Below are 16,839 nucleotides of genomic sequence, written 5' to 3' on the forward strand. Positions count from 1 at the left end.
TGAGGAAGAGTCACTGGGATTGAAACATCAGGAACGATGGTGGAAGAAAAAAAGCATTGTAAAAATGTTGGAGCATGATCCAGTGTACGGATTCTATTTTTCATCGAATGGGTTTATCTGTGAGAACTTCATATTAAAGGTATTCGTTCCATTATAAAATGATGAGCAGGGTTCAGCAGGTGGTGGGGATTCAGGGAGGCAGGGATTCAGGGAGGCGGAGATTATAACAGGCAGATGCTTTTGATTGGACGGAGCCTGCAGGAACAAATCCCAGGTCAAAATGTGGGCCAGCAGTACCGGCTGTAGTGGTGAGAATAATAGTTCTTTTCTGTGACTCGAGTCATTTTGTTCCTGTTCACTAACAAGGGAACCAGGAGACCTGGTACTGCCAGACCCCTAGTGGTTGAAATCTGAATGGCCGGACTTCGCATGACGTGTGTGCAGAGGAAAAGAGGGACAGGACAGGAAAAGAGGGACAGACCGACCGACCGACAAAGCCTCATGTAGGCCAAATATTAGTTCATATCATTCGTTCTCCGTTCAGCGCTTCCGGTTCCGCCCTCCTCACATAGTTTAGTTCAATGACGAAAGAGGAACGTCTCTCTTCAGCCAATCAAAATGTTAATTTTGCAACTGACTGACTGAACCTCGCGTCAATAGGCTTTCCACACGGAGGAAAATAAAGGACTTGAGGAACGATTACTTTTGAGGAAGTGACCGAGTTCGTTCCCGTTCACCAAAATGAACGAATCACGTTGAACGTCACAACACTAACCGGCTGGTTTGCAGCAAAAACACTTAAGAGCTGTACTGTGTCTTTGTAGCACATAGTCCAAAGCTTGGTGTGCTCAAACTGATGACTTAGAAGATCAAAGACGGATGCAGACTCTGAACAAACAATCTGATCAAAGGAACAATCTGCTCTCAGAATAAAGTGTTAGAGCATTTTAATGTGCCGCAGCAGCAGTCATGAAACGGATGCGTTTCAGCCCCTCAGGCCTTTGTCAGTTTCAACAATAGACCGTAAAAAAGAATGGACAAAGTGACGCCATTGGTTTCTACAGACCCGTTTAGAAGCCTGTTTTTCAGCTATTTCAAATCCGCCATCTTTCTATATCCGGTCCAGAATGCTAACGGAAACTAATGCTATTGGCTGCAACCGCAGCGAGGGCGAGTCTTCACTCGGTAGAAGCAGTAGAAACTGCTTAACACATCGACCGCCAGAGGTTAATCTCATAATGTACTCACCAGTGCCAAGGTGTTTTTGTTGTTTTTTTGTTTTTTTCATGTCGCCATAGATCTTGTTAAAATCCTTAAGATTGAGCTCTACACGGTCTGTTTACATCCGCGAGATCTCCCTGTATCTCCCAGTGAAGATCGCGTGTCAAACGGGGTATCCATGTTGTAGTTAGAGCGGATTACGTTAAACAGTGAAATGCGAGGAGAAAAAACTACAGGAAGAGAATTGAGTTTCAGTTTCGTCTGTAGAATGGGAGCGGGCGTGATCGTCAAAACCGGATCCCAAATAATTCTATTTCCGGTCATCAAACCGGAAACGGAAGTGGATCAAAAAAATTCCGAAAGTGCACCCGGACCGCTCATGCGCGAAAAGACCGCAGCCCGTAGGGCTACGGTCTCGGCGCTTAACAGTTGGATTTAACGGACCGTAGGACTACGTTCTTGGCGGTTAATGTGTTAATGGGACCATAATTCACTAAACGCTTATGATGATGATATAAAAAGACTTTAAACTAGCGATTGAAAACTGCTTATGAAAAGGTTTACTATGGTAATAAAATCAATTATAAAATCCGGGGCAAAAATAGGAACAGCACCCTGAAAGAGAACCCGGAAGAGAGCTTCAATTTCAGCACGGATTCCTTGGGGCTTGGTTTCAACACATTACATTAAAACACTGTGAACCTTATTCTGTGAGTGTGGATTGTTACTTTGACGCTTTGTAGCAACATGACAGATAGAAAGACAGACACTGTCTGTGTCCATGTTGGATAAGCAGCTCAGTGGACTGTGAAGATACAACTCTAATTGGTTGGTTGGTGAGACTTACATCGATGTAGTTGGCATTGATGTAGTCAGAGTTGGGGTCACCTACGAGTGGGTGGAGCTTGACTCTGTGGCGGTCATCTAAGATCGTAGAACAATGAAAGAGGAATCAAATCAAACAGCATAGGAATGTTACAATAACAAAATATAGAATAAAGGATTTAGTGTTACTGTAAAATAAGAGGCTGTGTCCACAGAAAGGGTTTTGAGCGGAGGAGAGCTTTGGATATCATGTCATCTACATTATTAGCACACAGCCTAGCTGAAATAACAGTAAACATGGACTTATCATGGTCGTGGTAATGTTTCAAAGGCAGGTCATAATGACCTGGTTGTCAGACACAGCCAGGATAATCAAACTTGGCATTGATGAGCGGCGCTCCTCTCCAAAAGTTTAACTATTTTCTACTTGAATCGCCCAGGGCGCTCTGCCCCAAAACACTGTACACAGAGAGCACTGAAACGTGATGCTTTTACCATAGAAATGCCTGTAGAATGGAGCTGGCAGCTCAACAAATGCTTTCTTTGGACACGGACCCTTAGTCTTTCCAGTCGTTTATCTGTGACATTTGCCATTTTACTTCATAAAAGGCAGAACGTCTCCTGGTAACTTACATCCCGTCAAGGTATCATGTCTCCCTTTGGTTTTGTCTTTCTTCTTTGTGCAGTCCCAGCCGTCAAAAAAGCTCTGAGGAAGACAAGACACTCTTATGATGGAGAAAACAGCTTTGTGAACCTCCCCTATTAACCATTTAGACACCTTAGATAAGCCTCAGGTGCAATGTGGCTTTTCAATTTTTGTTTCTTTTGTTTAAGAGCGATAAAGAATATTGTTTTTTCATGGTTATCACACTGAAATCCTATCAGCATGTCATCTCTCAAGCACAGCCGGGGTTTACATCAACAGGGCAGTAGTGTTGTGAGAACGTTTTGAGATAAGGAACAATTATGTGCTTTATGCATGTTAAGTATTCAAGACCTCCTGTAGTCTTGTGTTTACCTGTCTGAGTGTCTATACACACACACACACACACACACACACACACACACACACACACACACACACACACACACACACACACACACACACACACACACACACACACACACACACACACACACACACACACACACACACACACACACACACACACACACACACCGTCTCTTTAGGACTGGCCACGGAGGTTTGATCAATGTCTTAGCAGCACGTCTGCGTTCTGCAGGGAAATAAAGAGCTGTACCTGGCAGGAGAGCACAATGTGAGACTCCACATCATTTTCCTTTGTAATGGAGCCAGACACAACATGGAGAGACAGAGAGACAAGACAAACACTAGGGTCTGCATGTATGGATTTGGGGAGTGGGCTGTGTTGTGTCTGTGAGGGACAGTTTAATGGATTTACACTGGTGGTTCCACAGGGGGACCAGTGCAGCCCAGAGAAGAAGATGATTTCTCTTCTTCATAAGTGTCAGAGGAGCATCGCTAACAGAGCAGCAGCTCTCCATGGAGCCTGCTCTCACATACAGCATCATCCCAGCAGGAGGACGACGTATTCAGGGACACCACAATGTCCCCTGTACTCACACAACTATGGATGGAGGTTATTACACCAACAGCAGAACCAATGTTCTATCTATCTCTACACTTCTCTCTATTTCATAGTTCAGTGGAAAAGCTAAATCAGCCACTATATAAAGTGCAAGAGAGCGTAACCGGCCAAGTGACGATCTGCCACGTGAAGGAAAGTGATTAACATGATGTGCCAGAGCTGTGAGTAGGTTGGGAACAATGTATTTTGATTCAGAATAATTCCTCTCATTATAAATGAAGTCACCCAGCCAGACCATATCGCCGCTGTTGGGTGGAAACCTTGTATGGGAAAAAGATAACCTGTGTTCCAATGGCTCCAGGCTTTGTGCAGGAGAGCAGGACAAATAACCACTGCTACCAAGAAGCAACGCGTTCTGACTTTGTGATGCATTGAGACCAGAAAGCCTTCTCTCAGCAGTCAGTAGGCTGTGCGTGTGTGTGTGTGTGTGTGTGTGTGTGTGTGTGTGTGTGTGTGTGTGTGTGTGTGTGTGTGTGTGTGTGTGTGTGTGTGTGTGTGTGTGTGTGTGTGTGTGTGTGTGTGTGTGTGTGTGTGTGTGTGTGTGTGTGTGTCAGGTCTGCCATGGTGACAGAGGTCCTCCTTAAGGCCAGATGAGGATGATTTATTCATAGTCTATAGTGTCAGCATGGTGTTCTGATGGATGTGGTGCCATCCATGCACTGCCCACACATAAAGAAAAAAACATTTTATACCGTATGCTTCCCTTTATGCTAAAGGTCATTTCAATATCTTAACTCTTATTACTTCAATATGCAGCTTTATTATTGATATTATTGTATTATACCAATAAACATAATATTCTCTCTCAAATACTTGAACTGAATAGACTAGACAGGTTGGGCACCGGCCTACTCGGGGACGATGCAAGTTGGGAACAATGCAAATAGGTAATGCATACTTCATAATCTCACCTCATACTCCTGTTTGAAGCCGTAGCCCTCAGCGGTCTTCATCTGGTTAATGTGCTGGAGGAGGTCAGCTACGCGGACGGCAGGATGGAGCTGTCCTGTGTGGTAGGGAGAGCCTTTACGTCCACACTGACGCCTCGGGGAGCCTCCCAGCAGACTGCTGGACTCGTTGACTGAACTGCGAGCCTCACCTGGAGGAGGGGACCAAGAGGAGGGACACAGTTTTTAAAATGAGATCAACTCGTTCAACTCGTTTTAGAATCCGCTGCTATGTGCTTTCCAATGTGTGTGTGGGCAGGATGGTAATTTTAGGGAAAGCACAACAACACGTCCACGGGCACAGCTCCAGGCGCAAATAACGGAGTCGGCATAATGTATAGCGGGTAGTGTGGCCGTGAGATACCGTTTAGCGACAGTGCCAGTAATTCACGGGCAGCGGGTAAGGCTAACGGGTAAGGCTTTGCCCAAGATAGGGCCCCTGAACTAAATCACAGAGTGTGCAAGCACTGCAGAAAAAAGATACCGTGCCATCCATGCCAGTTCACTTGAGCACTGGAAGACACATTGAACTGATTCCAGCTGTTGCATTGAAAAACATGAACACAAAGATAATTTACATCATGTTTATGATACACTAAATATAACTGGTGTGCCATATTGGACTGACGAGAAGAAAAGATCCGCACACCGTCGGACTTCGATGCTCCCAAACAACGTTTCGACCACAGCAGTATTCGACAGGTATATTATTGGACTGAAAACATGCATTTAATAAAACTTTCTCCATTCACATGCTTGATACCCCAATCAATCATGTCTTAAAGAAATCATGTCTTAAAAATAGGAGAAAAAATGACTTCATTGTAACTAGATTGCCACTAAAATAGCCAATCTAGAAGCACATTGCAGTTTGTTGGAGATTGGAGATCAGGTATTTTCACTATTTAAAAACAAAACATAAGAAAAACATGAAGGAAAAGCGTGGCTGTAGACCTTTGTCAAACGGTTGCTTCCTATCAGAATGGTTCAGGTGTGAATGGTTCCTTGATAGACACCTAACTATCAACACTATAAAAAACTGATGGATGATCCATGTCAGCATCTGACACTGTATGGAGGTGCTGCACTTAAAAATGGTACGCCTTGTGAATGAGTGTGTGTGTGTGCGCGTGCGTGCGTGCGTGCATGCGTGCGTGTCAGTGTGTGTGTCTTACTGCGTGCTGAGCAGGTGTGTGCGTCCACGAAAGACAGCGCCATTCTCTCATCCTCCTGCAAGGTGCTCTGGTCTGTGAAACTGCGCTCCATAGAGCCCATATGGCTCTTCTCCTGGCGGTAGCTAATAGGTGTTTTATTCATGTTCACTGGTTTCCTATTAAATAAAGATGGAGAGAGAAGGAGGAGGGATGGATGGATCAGAAGGAGAGAGAGACACTGATACAGAGTTTCAGAGAGAGTAGGAAAGGAGCCGTGAGAGACAGCATGACACAAAGGAAAGGAGAGAAGGAGATGAGAATGGATGTCAGGGGGAGAGAGTACAAAAAGAGGGGGGGAAAGGAGACGATGAAGGATGGATGCATTTCATAATATTCCGCACCTCCCCACCCTGGCTGCAACTTTAGTGGATGACAGCCATGTGCACAAGCATGTATATGATGGAACAAAAAATAAACAATGGCAAAAGTAAAAAAAAAAAAGTGGTGGAGTCACTTACGGATAGTAAGAGTAAGAGTAGATGTCCCTTCTGGAGAATGTGTGGGTGGAGGAGGAGGAGGAGGAGGAGGAGGAGGAGGAGGATGAGGACGGAGAGAAAATAAAATCAAGAGAAAGAAGAGAATGTAAGCTGCAAGCAATGCCAGCTGTGGGCTGAGGGATGCATTGATTTCAGTGGAGATGGGAACCGTTTGGATGCATGTGACACATGCATATACACAGCATTATAGCAAGCAAGGTGCTGACAGTCCCAATCACAGCCAAAGCAGAGAAACAGGGCTCTTCGCAGCGTCTCAACTCTCAACTTTAATGAGCATATGTGGCTTCATGCCAGAAGCATATTTGGCGATCAATTGTCTGAGAACTAACTGGCAGCTTATAGGACAGTGGTCCGGACTAATGTGGGGACTATAGTATCAACACTAACGTCAACAGTGTGCCATGTGGCGTTGTCAGCACGTTTGATAATGATTACCAGAGCTCTCAGCCACCTCTCACTTGGCATGTATGTCCGTGTCAGTTGGAATTTCACATACAGTATTTCATATGTGGTAGAACATCTTATTGTAGACTTTCCCCCTCGGGCTGGCACACGGTTACAGCTGACTAAGATGCAGAGCAAAGCAAGTCTCTGTAAATGATTTTGTAGTTTAGCATGCTCCCAAAATGGCCAGACATACAGTATTTTTCTGTGATGTTTTTAGGATAGACGTTATGTTTTAATGCATCACCTCTGTCTGATGCAAAACAAGGATTTCACACTAAAGATATCCTCTTAGCCCTTCTATTAGCCTGGTAAACCACACGGTCGCATAATTCTATTTCATTTTCATTCAGTAGACCTGAAAATGAAATTGAATTCCGCGACCGGGTGGTTTACCATGCAGGCTACCCTTCTATAGCTCTGTTTGACTAATAGTTAGATGGTAGAGCTTTGGGTTCACTGGCTACTAATCTCTAAAAGCACACCTCTTCCTGCCAATTACCGTCTCATTTAAGGGTCAGGCCCCTGCTTGGTGGGTGTAATTAAGTGGCTAATTGAATTGAATCAGCCTTTAATTAAATACTTCACACTCAGATAAACTGTGCTGAGTTGCTTGGTCTCTCTAGTGCAGCATAAGGGATTGGAAACAATACAGGCTAGCTGTGGTTCCAGTATCCCTCCTAAACAATGCTGTCCTTTCACAGAGTTCAGCTAATAGAACACAATGATTAGGGGACTGTTCAGAGAGAAAGTATTTCACAATAATGTAAATAAAAGAGAGCAAGATGAGATGGTGCACTGTGCAAACATACTGCATGTGGACGCCATTCAGGTGACTTGCAGAGGAGGTAAAATGTACTTTGTTGTCCCTGGAAGAGCCTATTCCAACATACTGCAACAATATAGCAAACAGTTAGCATATGGGCTAATTGAGCAGCACTCACCTTTTCTTGATGATGATGATGACGGCTCCCAGCAGAATAATGAGGACCACCAGCCCCCCGGCACACACCCCAAGGATCAGCCCCATCTCCTCAGAGTGCTGGGACACCTCCAGGGCCCTGCGGTGGTCCTTACAGGCCGCTAGCAGAGAGAGAGAGAGAGAAAGAGAGAGAGAGAGAGAGACAGACAGATAAAATACACACAATGGCCCTCATTTATCAACACGGTGCAGACCAAATAATGGGCGTACGGCGAGATCACCGCAACTTTCGGCATTTATCAATATATCCTGACGTTGGCTTCAGCCTACGGTACGCTGCGCCCGTTTATTCCATTCTAGACCTGCGGAGCAGCATTGTCTGACTGTCTGACAGGCATCTGGACACATAATCCACTCCAAAATGTATATCTACACTAATAAATAATCCCTGTGAAAATATAACATCTTAAAAAGTAATTTAAACAAACTGCTTTAACAGCATTGAAATCTAGATCTACAAGCTCACAAGCGTCACATCACAACGCGTTGTGAGCTTGTAGATCTGCTATTTTCAAAATATACAAGCGCTTTTGCGAGAGCATTTTCAGGAGTCGGGACAGTGAGGTCTACAAATTTACGGTAGCTTGTCCTATGGTATGGAGTTATGTCATAGAGAGCTATATAGGCTACAACCTGGCTGGGTTAAGGATATAAACCCGACGCTCCAATCTCTTATTAACGTGGCGACACAGGATCACTGCAGCCCGCCCGAGTCTCATGGGGAATAGCCTACATGACTGCTTTATTTTAGTGTAACTCGAACGCGCACTGCTCGGTATGGGTTAAATAAATATACAAACGTATTCCATTCATGGCGATGTGATTGGTATCATAATATGTCATTCATGCAGGCTTCAAAACCTACGTGACAAAGATTGTACCGTAACGGATTACATGAAAGAGACAGTTGGGCGTGTGTGTGTGTGTGTGAGAGAGAGAGAGAGAGGCGTGTGCGTGTGTGTGTGTGTGACTTGACAGGCAGCGAGGCGAGACGAGCCGGCGACACTCTTTCTTATTGGCTTTCCATGCTTTGTTTGGTCGTATTCTGGTTCTTCATGTCGTAAAATCGGGGTGTTTCGAGAATATTTAAGGGCGTGTTATTTAAATGACGCTCGTTTTCAGACGTGAGATTTATCAAAGCTCCGACCCAATGTACGCTAGGATTGGCTGTATAGGATTCGTTGATAAATGTAACTTCGCCGTTGGTGTACGGCCGCATTTATGGAAAAATATAAGCCGTTTTTTACGCTCCGTTGATAAATGAGGGCCAATGTCTGTGAAAAAGGAGAGGGAAAAAAACACAGCAACTCACTGTGCAACTTATTTGACTGAGAACACGTACGCACACACACACACACACACACACACACACACACACACACACACACTATCTTCCTTTCTCTCAGGCGTGTGCTCTCTAGAGGCAGAATGCAATTACTATCCAAAACGATGGCAATAATTGTTTGAGATTATGAAACGGAGGGGGGAGGGGTTATAATAGAGGATTCTGATATAAAAAAGGTTTTGAAATTACTTCAAACAAATTATCTTTTACTTTGGATTGAAACGATGACAGTAGGTTGTAATCTTTACTCACACTCCCACACAGCGCTACAGTCATCATGTCAAGGTGCCCTGCTGTCTGTGCGATATTGCAAAAGGTCATTATAATAATGGTGGGTTCTTCATTCCACTGGCATAAAGCTCCATACTTATGTAAATGGCACAAAAAAAACTATTTTCTGTGTCTGGCTACAGTAAGCCACTCTAGTTTGTCCCGAGTGGTGTCAGTGTGTCCTTTAGTCCCTGACAGGCCTGCAACGAGCCCCTCCTGAGCCTGTTGGAACAGCCCAAACAATCTCCTGAGCAGCACAAAGTCACAGCAGGCCTGGGGGCAGTGATGGAGAGCGCTAGCTAGCTAGCAGCCTGTTGGGGCTGAAGCAGATCTGGGGCAGAAGAAGGGGGAAACAGAGCCATGTTTTAGACTTCTCTATCAGCAGCCTGGGGCATTAGATCAGCCTCAGCCCAAATAACACTGAAAGTGGGACGGATATGAAACTTGTATATGTTAGTGAGATGTTTTAAGATGTTGTTCTCATCGGGACAACAACATGCCTCCTCTATAATACTTTAGTTTGAGAGTGCTGGCTGTTGCTAGACAATGCTCTGTGATAGGATGTGTGATAGGATGTGATCTGTTGTACGGTACAGTTCATGGACCATGTCACATCTGAACACTGACCTCTTCAGACTCCACCTCACCCCCTAGCACTCCACTCTCCTTGTATCCCTTCTTGATGCTAGTTTACTGTGCAGATATAAATTCATTACTTGTTCTCATGTTTTGTTCTCGACTACATACAGTAGAATGTTGTTTAGACAAATGTTAGGTTAATTGTTTACCTGATATCCTATAGTTTCTTTGAGCACAACATTGTTCTCTCTGCACTCTACTTATGTTCATTGACAGAATGTATGCTTACTCTGCTTATTCCGATTTTGCACTTGTAAGTTGCTCTGGATAAGAGCGTCTACTAAATACCTAAAATTGTAAATTGTACATCTGACAGGATTTCTTTACACAGTGTCTCTACTGGTGAAGATCTTGACAGTCCCACTGTAGATCAAACATGAAGGTTGTTTTGTTGTTTTCCCCTGATGGTTCCTCTTTGCACAGAGTTACAGTGAGCATCTCAAGGTGTCCTGGTGTCTGTGACAAACTGCTGGGTGACTGAAAACAACAAAAGGCTTCGGTGAGACCGTGAGCTTCTTCATCCAGACAGAGGTAGAGGAGCGAGCTCACAGCCTGCTGTGCAACTGATTACTGTAACTTCATTTCAAATTAAACCTCTTGAGTGATACAGGAGTACATTGCAGATGCTACAAATGTAGAAGAGCTTGAAATCAATTTAACTTCTCTGACATTTTAAACAGATAAGACGGGCAGCGCTGCATTTAACCCCAGAATTTCTATTAAACCAAACACGAGCATGAAATAGATTTTCACATGAATTCATGCACCCGCCGGTGGAAATTGGCACTTAGAGTAGAAATGGAAGGTCTATTGTTGTGTTGGGCCTGCCAGAGGATCCTTAATTAAACTGTCACCTGGAAGTTGAAATGTAATCTTCAGCTTTATTATCCAAGCCAAAATCATTTGCCTCCACTTTGCCTGTGATGGGCTGCCCTGAAAGTAACGTCTCAGGACCCCCGTCATGCAGGGGGCATGTTAATGGTACCGAGACCAAAATACACTCTCACCTGTCATAGCTTCTAATGTATTCATTCATTGACTCTCTCTCTGTGAATGTGTGTGTGTGTGTGTGTGTGTGTGTGTGTGTGTGTGTGTGTGTGTGTGTGTGTGTGTGTGTGTGTGTGTATGTCAGAAGAAGTGAAGCGTGGGGTTGAGGAGGTTAGTCTTGTCTCTCAGCTTCACGCTCGAGTGGAGCTTTGTCTCTTCCGTTTTTCTGCCACAGAAACAGTAAAAAGTCGAATCCGTTTACTGACAAGACTCTGCTTACTGTAGCACTGCGGTGAGAACTACTGTATGAATACATGACTGTTATTCACACTGATCTGCAATTACAGAGCCTGTCATCAGGACATTCAATTTCCCTGCCCTTTACCTGTCTATCTGAGTCCTACAGAAGGGGGGGGGGCATAGCTGCATGTATTTTGATCATGAGAACCCTACTGGACCAAAAAGGTCACGCAGGAACTGTCTTTGATATTGTGTCTCAGCATCTGACCCCAAACCAGCGGGATGAAAGACTGACCCCTAATCCCTCCCTGCTTCATGACCTTTTTCTGAAAATCTCATTGTTAGAAGAAAACAGATGTTCAGATAAAAATAAAAATAAATAGATAACAATAAATAAATAAAAACCTTCCCCCTCCTTGTTTAGTTGCTTCTCTCTCTCCATACCTGAAACCTGGATGGAGCACTGTTTCATTCTCCTCTTCGTCTCGTAGTAAAGATTAATTTACAGTCCATCGCATCATGGTGTTGCTTGACAATAACAATTGATTATCAAGCTAAAACACATCACCATGTGACGTGTTGTTAACTTTAAAATCAGTTTTTGTTGTCAAGCAACACTGTGGCACTACATAGTATGAATTAGGCTTCAAGCTTTCTGAAACTCATTTAATTGTGGGCTCGCTGCAGCAGCATTTCTTTATTCTCCTCAAAAGTTTGGCACCTAACTACTCCTACATACTTTCACTTAGAAACTCCATTCAAACTGTAAAAAATCCAGCTTACTGTGGACACGGGTTTTTGAAATAATTTGTAGTTTTTGAAATAATTAACTTTAAGCACCCAATGCATTTCCAATGGGTTTTGCTAGTGGGGGGAGAGAAGGACAGAGGAGAAATGCCTGTGTTTTCACTGTGTCACTGTGGCCACATTTCTTACACTACAAATATCTATTTTACATCACCAAGTTCGCACAGGTCTGCTCTCTGATTTAATCCAAAGATCTAAGCTGTTGATGTATATATTTCGAGTTAAGACCATTAATATTAACCCATGTCTCTCCACACTCTCGCAATCATAACACCTGGTGAAAGCTAGCCTTTCAGTCATTGGCTGCTCAGTGGTGCTGCAAAGTAACTAAGTACATTTACTCAAGTACTATGCAAGTGCTTACAATGCACAATACAATTTAAGGTACTTTTACTTTACTTTCTATTTTTGTTACTTCTACTCCACTACAATTACAGCATATGACAGCTTTAGTTACATGACATTTTGATTATTACTACAAAACCTACAGTAACCACACACAGCCGATCTACAATGTGACGCGTTATGAGCTTGTAGATCTGCTATTTTCTGAACATTGAGTACTTTTACTTTGGTACTTAAAGTATATTTTGATGGTAAAAAGTTTGTACGCTGCAAGCTCCGACCCCCCCCCCCCCTACACACACACACACCCCATACTCCACTGCCACTCCATCTCCCCCCCCCCCCCCCCCCCCGTCATACTTCAGCTATTAAAAAAAAGCCGATCTACAATGTGATGCGTTGTGAGCTTGTAGATCTGCTATTTTGGGAAAACCTTGACAGTTTTTGGAAAGTGTGAGTACAGGGGGTGGCAGCGGCCGGATGGCAACTGCGAGGTTCCCATTTGGATCCCGGGCTCCCCCAGGGTTAGTGTCGAAGTGTCCTTGAGCAAGACGCTGAACCCCTAATTGCTCCCGATGAGCAGGTGCCTTGCATGGTTTCCTACGACATCGGTGTATGACTGTGTGTGTAAATGGGTGAAATCTTAATGGCAATAATTTTGTAAATTTCAAGCTCCAATCAACATAACCTCACACCCCTCCACCCCCCCACACACACACACTGTAAACCATCGGAAATAGCTCATCTACAAGCTCACTGGAGCCAGGGGGAAGCACCCCACACCCATCACTCCTGCCCCCTATACCCCTCCATCCCCCCTTACTACCATCAGCTATGCAAGCAGGTGTGTAACTGATGACACAGTTTATATAAAAGACAAAAACAATAAAGGAGTTGAATTACCTTTGCGAGCGATGCGGATGCAGTTTATTCTGGTTTCCTGAAAGAGAAGGAGAGCATGGTGATCAGAGAAGCCCTTTGACACTTTGCATTCTGCATAGGAGACACATGTGATAAAAGAGACCAGGATTTTGAATACTGAGCCAAGATGTAGACACATTCATGTTGAAAATATGAATATAAAAATATAAACTTGATGCACACCTCCATGTGTGTCCTGATGAAAGTCTAAGGACCGAAATGTTATGATATGAAGATTATTCTTTACAAGATCAGAAATATTGATAATAGTTGAAACTGTAACCCCCTTACAGATAAAATTACAGAACGCACTTCAGTTTATATTCCTTACTTGAAAAGGACCAGGACAAACATGAACAATAGTCACAAAAGAAAATATTGCTGGGCAATATCTGTAAGGATTCCTTCATTACGCTGTAGCGTCTTTCTCACACAGAGGAATCAGGTGGGATCATCAGTTTGAGGACAGAAACCAATACATCTACTTTAAATGAGTGAAAATACAAACCACAGAAGCTGCTGTGAAGTATTTGACTGAGAGAAAAGAGAGAGACTCAAATAAATTATGAGAGCTGAAAGAGAGAGTAGAATTAAGAGGCGGCTTCAGACCAATGAAATGCCACTACAAAAGGGAATTCATTTGGTCTGCTGTATTTGGACTGATGACTTCTCTCTGTTATCAAAAGGACCTTAGTGTCAAACAACACTGATGGGATACGAGACCATAATCCAATTGCATCACCGCCACCTCTAGGAGGAGATGCATTATCAAATTAAGATTTACAGATGCTAATTCAGGCATTATGGGACAATTATGCAAATCCGCACTTCCAGAAACGAGCAAAAGCACTTTCCTCAAACTGTCGCTAAATTGTCTTTTTTAATTGAAAATCCATTTTGGGCCCACGTCCTCTTAAACAACGTCTTAATCCAGTGATGATGCAGGAACAGAGGAAGGATTTTCTTTTTTAGAATATGACAAACGACAAACTGACAGATAGACAGACAGACAGATAGACAGACAGATGGCTGTTTCTACCAACCCCAGACCTACAATACAGTACATGAACACTTATGCAAAGCATAGGCACAAAATGCTGCAGAAGTAATACAAATGAGTGGCAGAACTATTCATATTCCTCACTTTGCCATGAGAATCACATGATTTATAGCGTGACCATATACTATGTCAATGTGTGGGCGTCTATAAAAGTGCTGGTGTGATGGAAGCAAAGTGGTGACACGGAGCTTCCACTGCAGCGACTCAGAGCTGACATCCTCCACTTCATCAAAGCGCTCAACACAAAGCACATCTGTCACACAACTTGGAACTAAGTCAATGAATTATCAACGCTATTTATAACCATTAGAAGTGGTCAAGGAGAGAGACGGAGCACATTGTATTTCCTGCAGATGATAAAGGATGGATCAGCCAGGTGACAGAGACAGATGGATAGGTGGCAGTACAGAACAGGCCTCTCCTACTCGCTGTGTGGAGCACAGACAGGACGCATTCCTCAGTTTTAATTTGTCTAAGGACTCGTCATTAATTCTCTAGACCACCCCATGTGGTTACAGTATGTGAGAGGATGTCTTGTCTGTGTATTTTTTAAGTTACAATTGTCTCTGGTAAAAGGGTGAATAGGAACAGACTGGACTCCTGATGTATCAGGACCATGTACCTTCCATCACATTGACTTCATATTTAATCACATCGCTCAAAAACATAATCATGTCACGTCCGATGTGAATGCACCTCAACAACCAGGAAACGTATAGTCAAGATAATGTGGAACTCCATGCATCTATGAAGGTATTTTTGCAGCTTATTGTCTTATTTACCGCAGCATTGTTGTTGTGAAGCAGTTTTTACCAACAGGAGTGTTTAAATAGATTGTTATTTTCCATTTGGCAAAGGAGACAGACGGACAGGGAGAGAAGTGCTTTGATGAGACTGTCAAAGGGAGCAGGGTGGGGAATGCAAGTGGGTGGTGACAAAGTCAAAGCCAGTATTTTTAATGAGCTGTTGGATGTGTCAACATAAATACAGCTTTTAACAAGGCATCAGGATGTATAACAGTAATATACAATGGTTATTATCTAGGGGGAATTATGCCTGTGGCAACTTTAAGTTTGAAATGATCAAAGCAGACATCACATACAGCAGCTCTGTGCTGCCCCCACTGGAGAGACTTGCCTGGCAGCTCAAAACGCCAACACACAAGGTGTGTGTGTGTGTGTGTGTGTGTGTGTGTGTGTGTGTGTGTGTGTGTGTGTGTGTGTGTGTGTGTGTGTGTGTGTGTGTGTGTGTGTGTGTGTGTGTGTGTGCACGCATATTTGTGGTGCACGATTAGCAGATGCCCATGCTGATGCCTTCAAAGTAACCATCTGAATCCCTAACCTTTCAAGAGCTTCTTTGGATGCATCAATCAAAGCAATTAAAAACTGTGAAGAAAATTAGCATAGAGAAATGATAAATATTAAGGGTGTCTGTTCACACCATTTCTACTGATGATGATAATGTTTTTGAGGATGAGTTGTGATGTTGGCCCAACTTGGCCCTCCACTAGTGATGCACGGGTCAGGTTTTTTTCATAACCCGCCCCGCACGGGAGCACAACCCGCCCCAACCCGTCCCGCAAAAAATGAATATAAATCAACGACAACCCGCCAAAAAAAAAAAAAAAAAACCCGCCAACCCGCCAACCCGCCAAAAAAAAAAAAAAAAAAACGAGTCCATGAAATTGCTTTCCAGAGAGAGAGAGAGAGAGAGAGAGAGAGAGAGAGAGAGAGAGAGAGGGGGGGGGGCAGAGGTAGGGAGAGAGAGAGAGGTCGGCCCGCTCATCACTACCCTCCACAAAGACATTCACAAATGAATTGAACAGGCTATGATTTAATGAGTCACTTGGATATTAAACTACTGTTTAGCTTACTATTCAGTTTACTGCAGCTTCTTTATTTTACATATAAAACAAGCAGGGAAATATATACAGCATATTGACAAAAGTAAGAAGCTGTGTAACACAAACAGGCATTTAGAAACATTGTGTGATCATCTGACTACTAAAATGTCTACAGCTGTATATGTGGTTGGAGTCACCAGCATCCATAGTAGCAGAGCTACTGTAGGTCAGGTGGGGGGCTGTGATGTGCCACTGTGCCCCCCTGTTCACTGTGGCTCATGGGCGCTAGCTGGCCCCCTGCCAGGAAAAACAAAACTTAATCCCATCCGCTGGTAAAGCCAGGTCTTCCCTTCCTAATCCTACGCTCAGCGCTCCGCTTGTGTGAAGTGCTCACACTGCACTCCCACCGTGTGTTTGTCCACTGGGACGGAAACACATTCTTGTGTTTGCAGACGAGCAGCGTTGTTGTGCTGTAATGTATGGATTTTCAATGAAAAATGTAATAAAAGACACAATTAAACAGTACTGTTATCACAAGGCAACCCCCTGCTGGCAGAGTTCATGGAAGTCGAGTGGCGCAGGGACCAAAGTAAACAAAGTGAAATTCTCCTGGTGTTTTTG

At 43.7% G+C, this 16,839-nt stretch overlaps 1 protein-coding gene across 7 annotated transcripts in view; it reads right to left on the reverse strand.

Moving 5' to 3' along the window:
• The window catches only part of LOC308083185 (receptor-type tyrosine-protein phosphatase U), a 209,605-nt gene that overhangs the window by 36,907 nt on the left and 155,859 nt on the right, over positions 1 to 16,839 (reverse strand). For 4 of the 7 annotated variants that reach the window (XM_080425384.1, XM_080425383.1, XM_080425385.1 and 1 more), the window contains 7 exons: positions 13,298 to 13,334; positions 7,724 to 7,862; positions 6,297 to 6,326; positions 5,800 to 5,954; positions 4,589 to 4,776; positions 2,680 to 2,752; positions 2,069 to 2,145 (listed from right to left, as the gene is read on the reverse strand). In XM_080425384.1, coding sequence (XP_080281510.1) covers positions 2,069 to 2,145; positions 2,680 to 2,752; positions 4,589 to 4,776; positions 5,800 to 5,954; positions 6,297 to 6,326; positions 7,724 to 7,862; positions 13,298 to 13,334 — 699 coding nt within the window. The remainder of the gene's footprint in view (positions 1 to 2,068; positions 2,146 to 2,679; positions 2,753 to 4,588; positions 4,777 to 5,799; positions 5,955 to 6,296; positions 6,327 to 7,723; positions 7,863 to 13,297; positions 13,335 to 16,839) is intronic. The other 3 variants (XM_080425388.1, XM_080425387.1, XM_080425386.1) reach the window with 1 other exon arrangement.

The sequence above is a fragment of the Gymnoscopelus braueri genome (genome assembly GCF_963280865.1).
Source record: "Gymnoscopelus braueri genome assembly, chromosome: 4".
NCBI classification, from domain to species: domain Eukaryota; kingdom Metazoa; phylum Chordata; class Actinopteri; order Myctophiformes; family Myctophidae; genus Gymnoscopelus; species Gymnoscopelus braueri.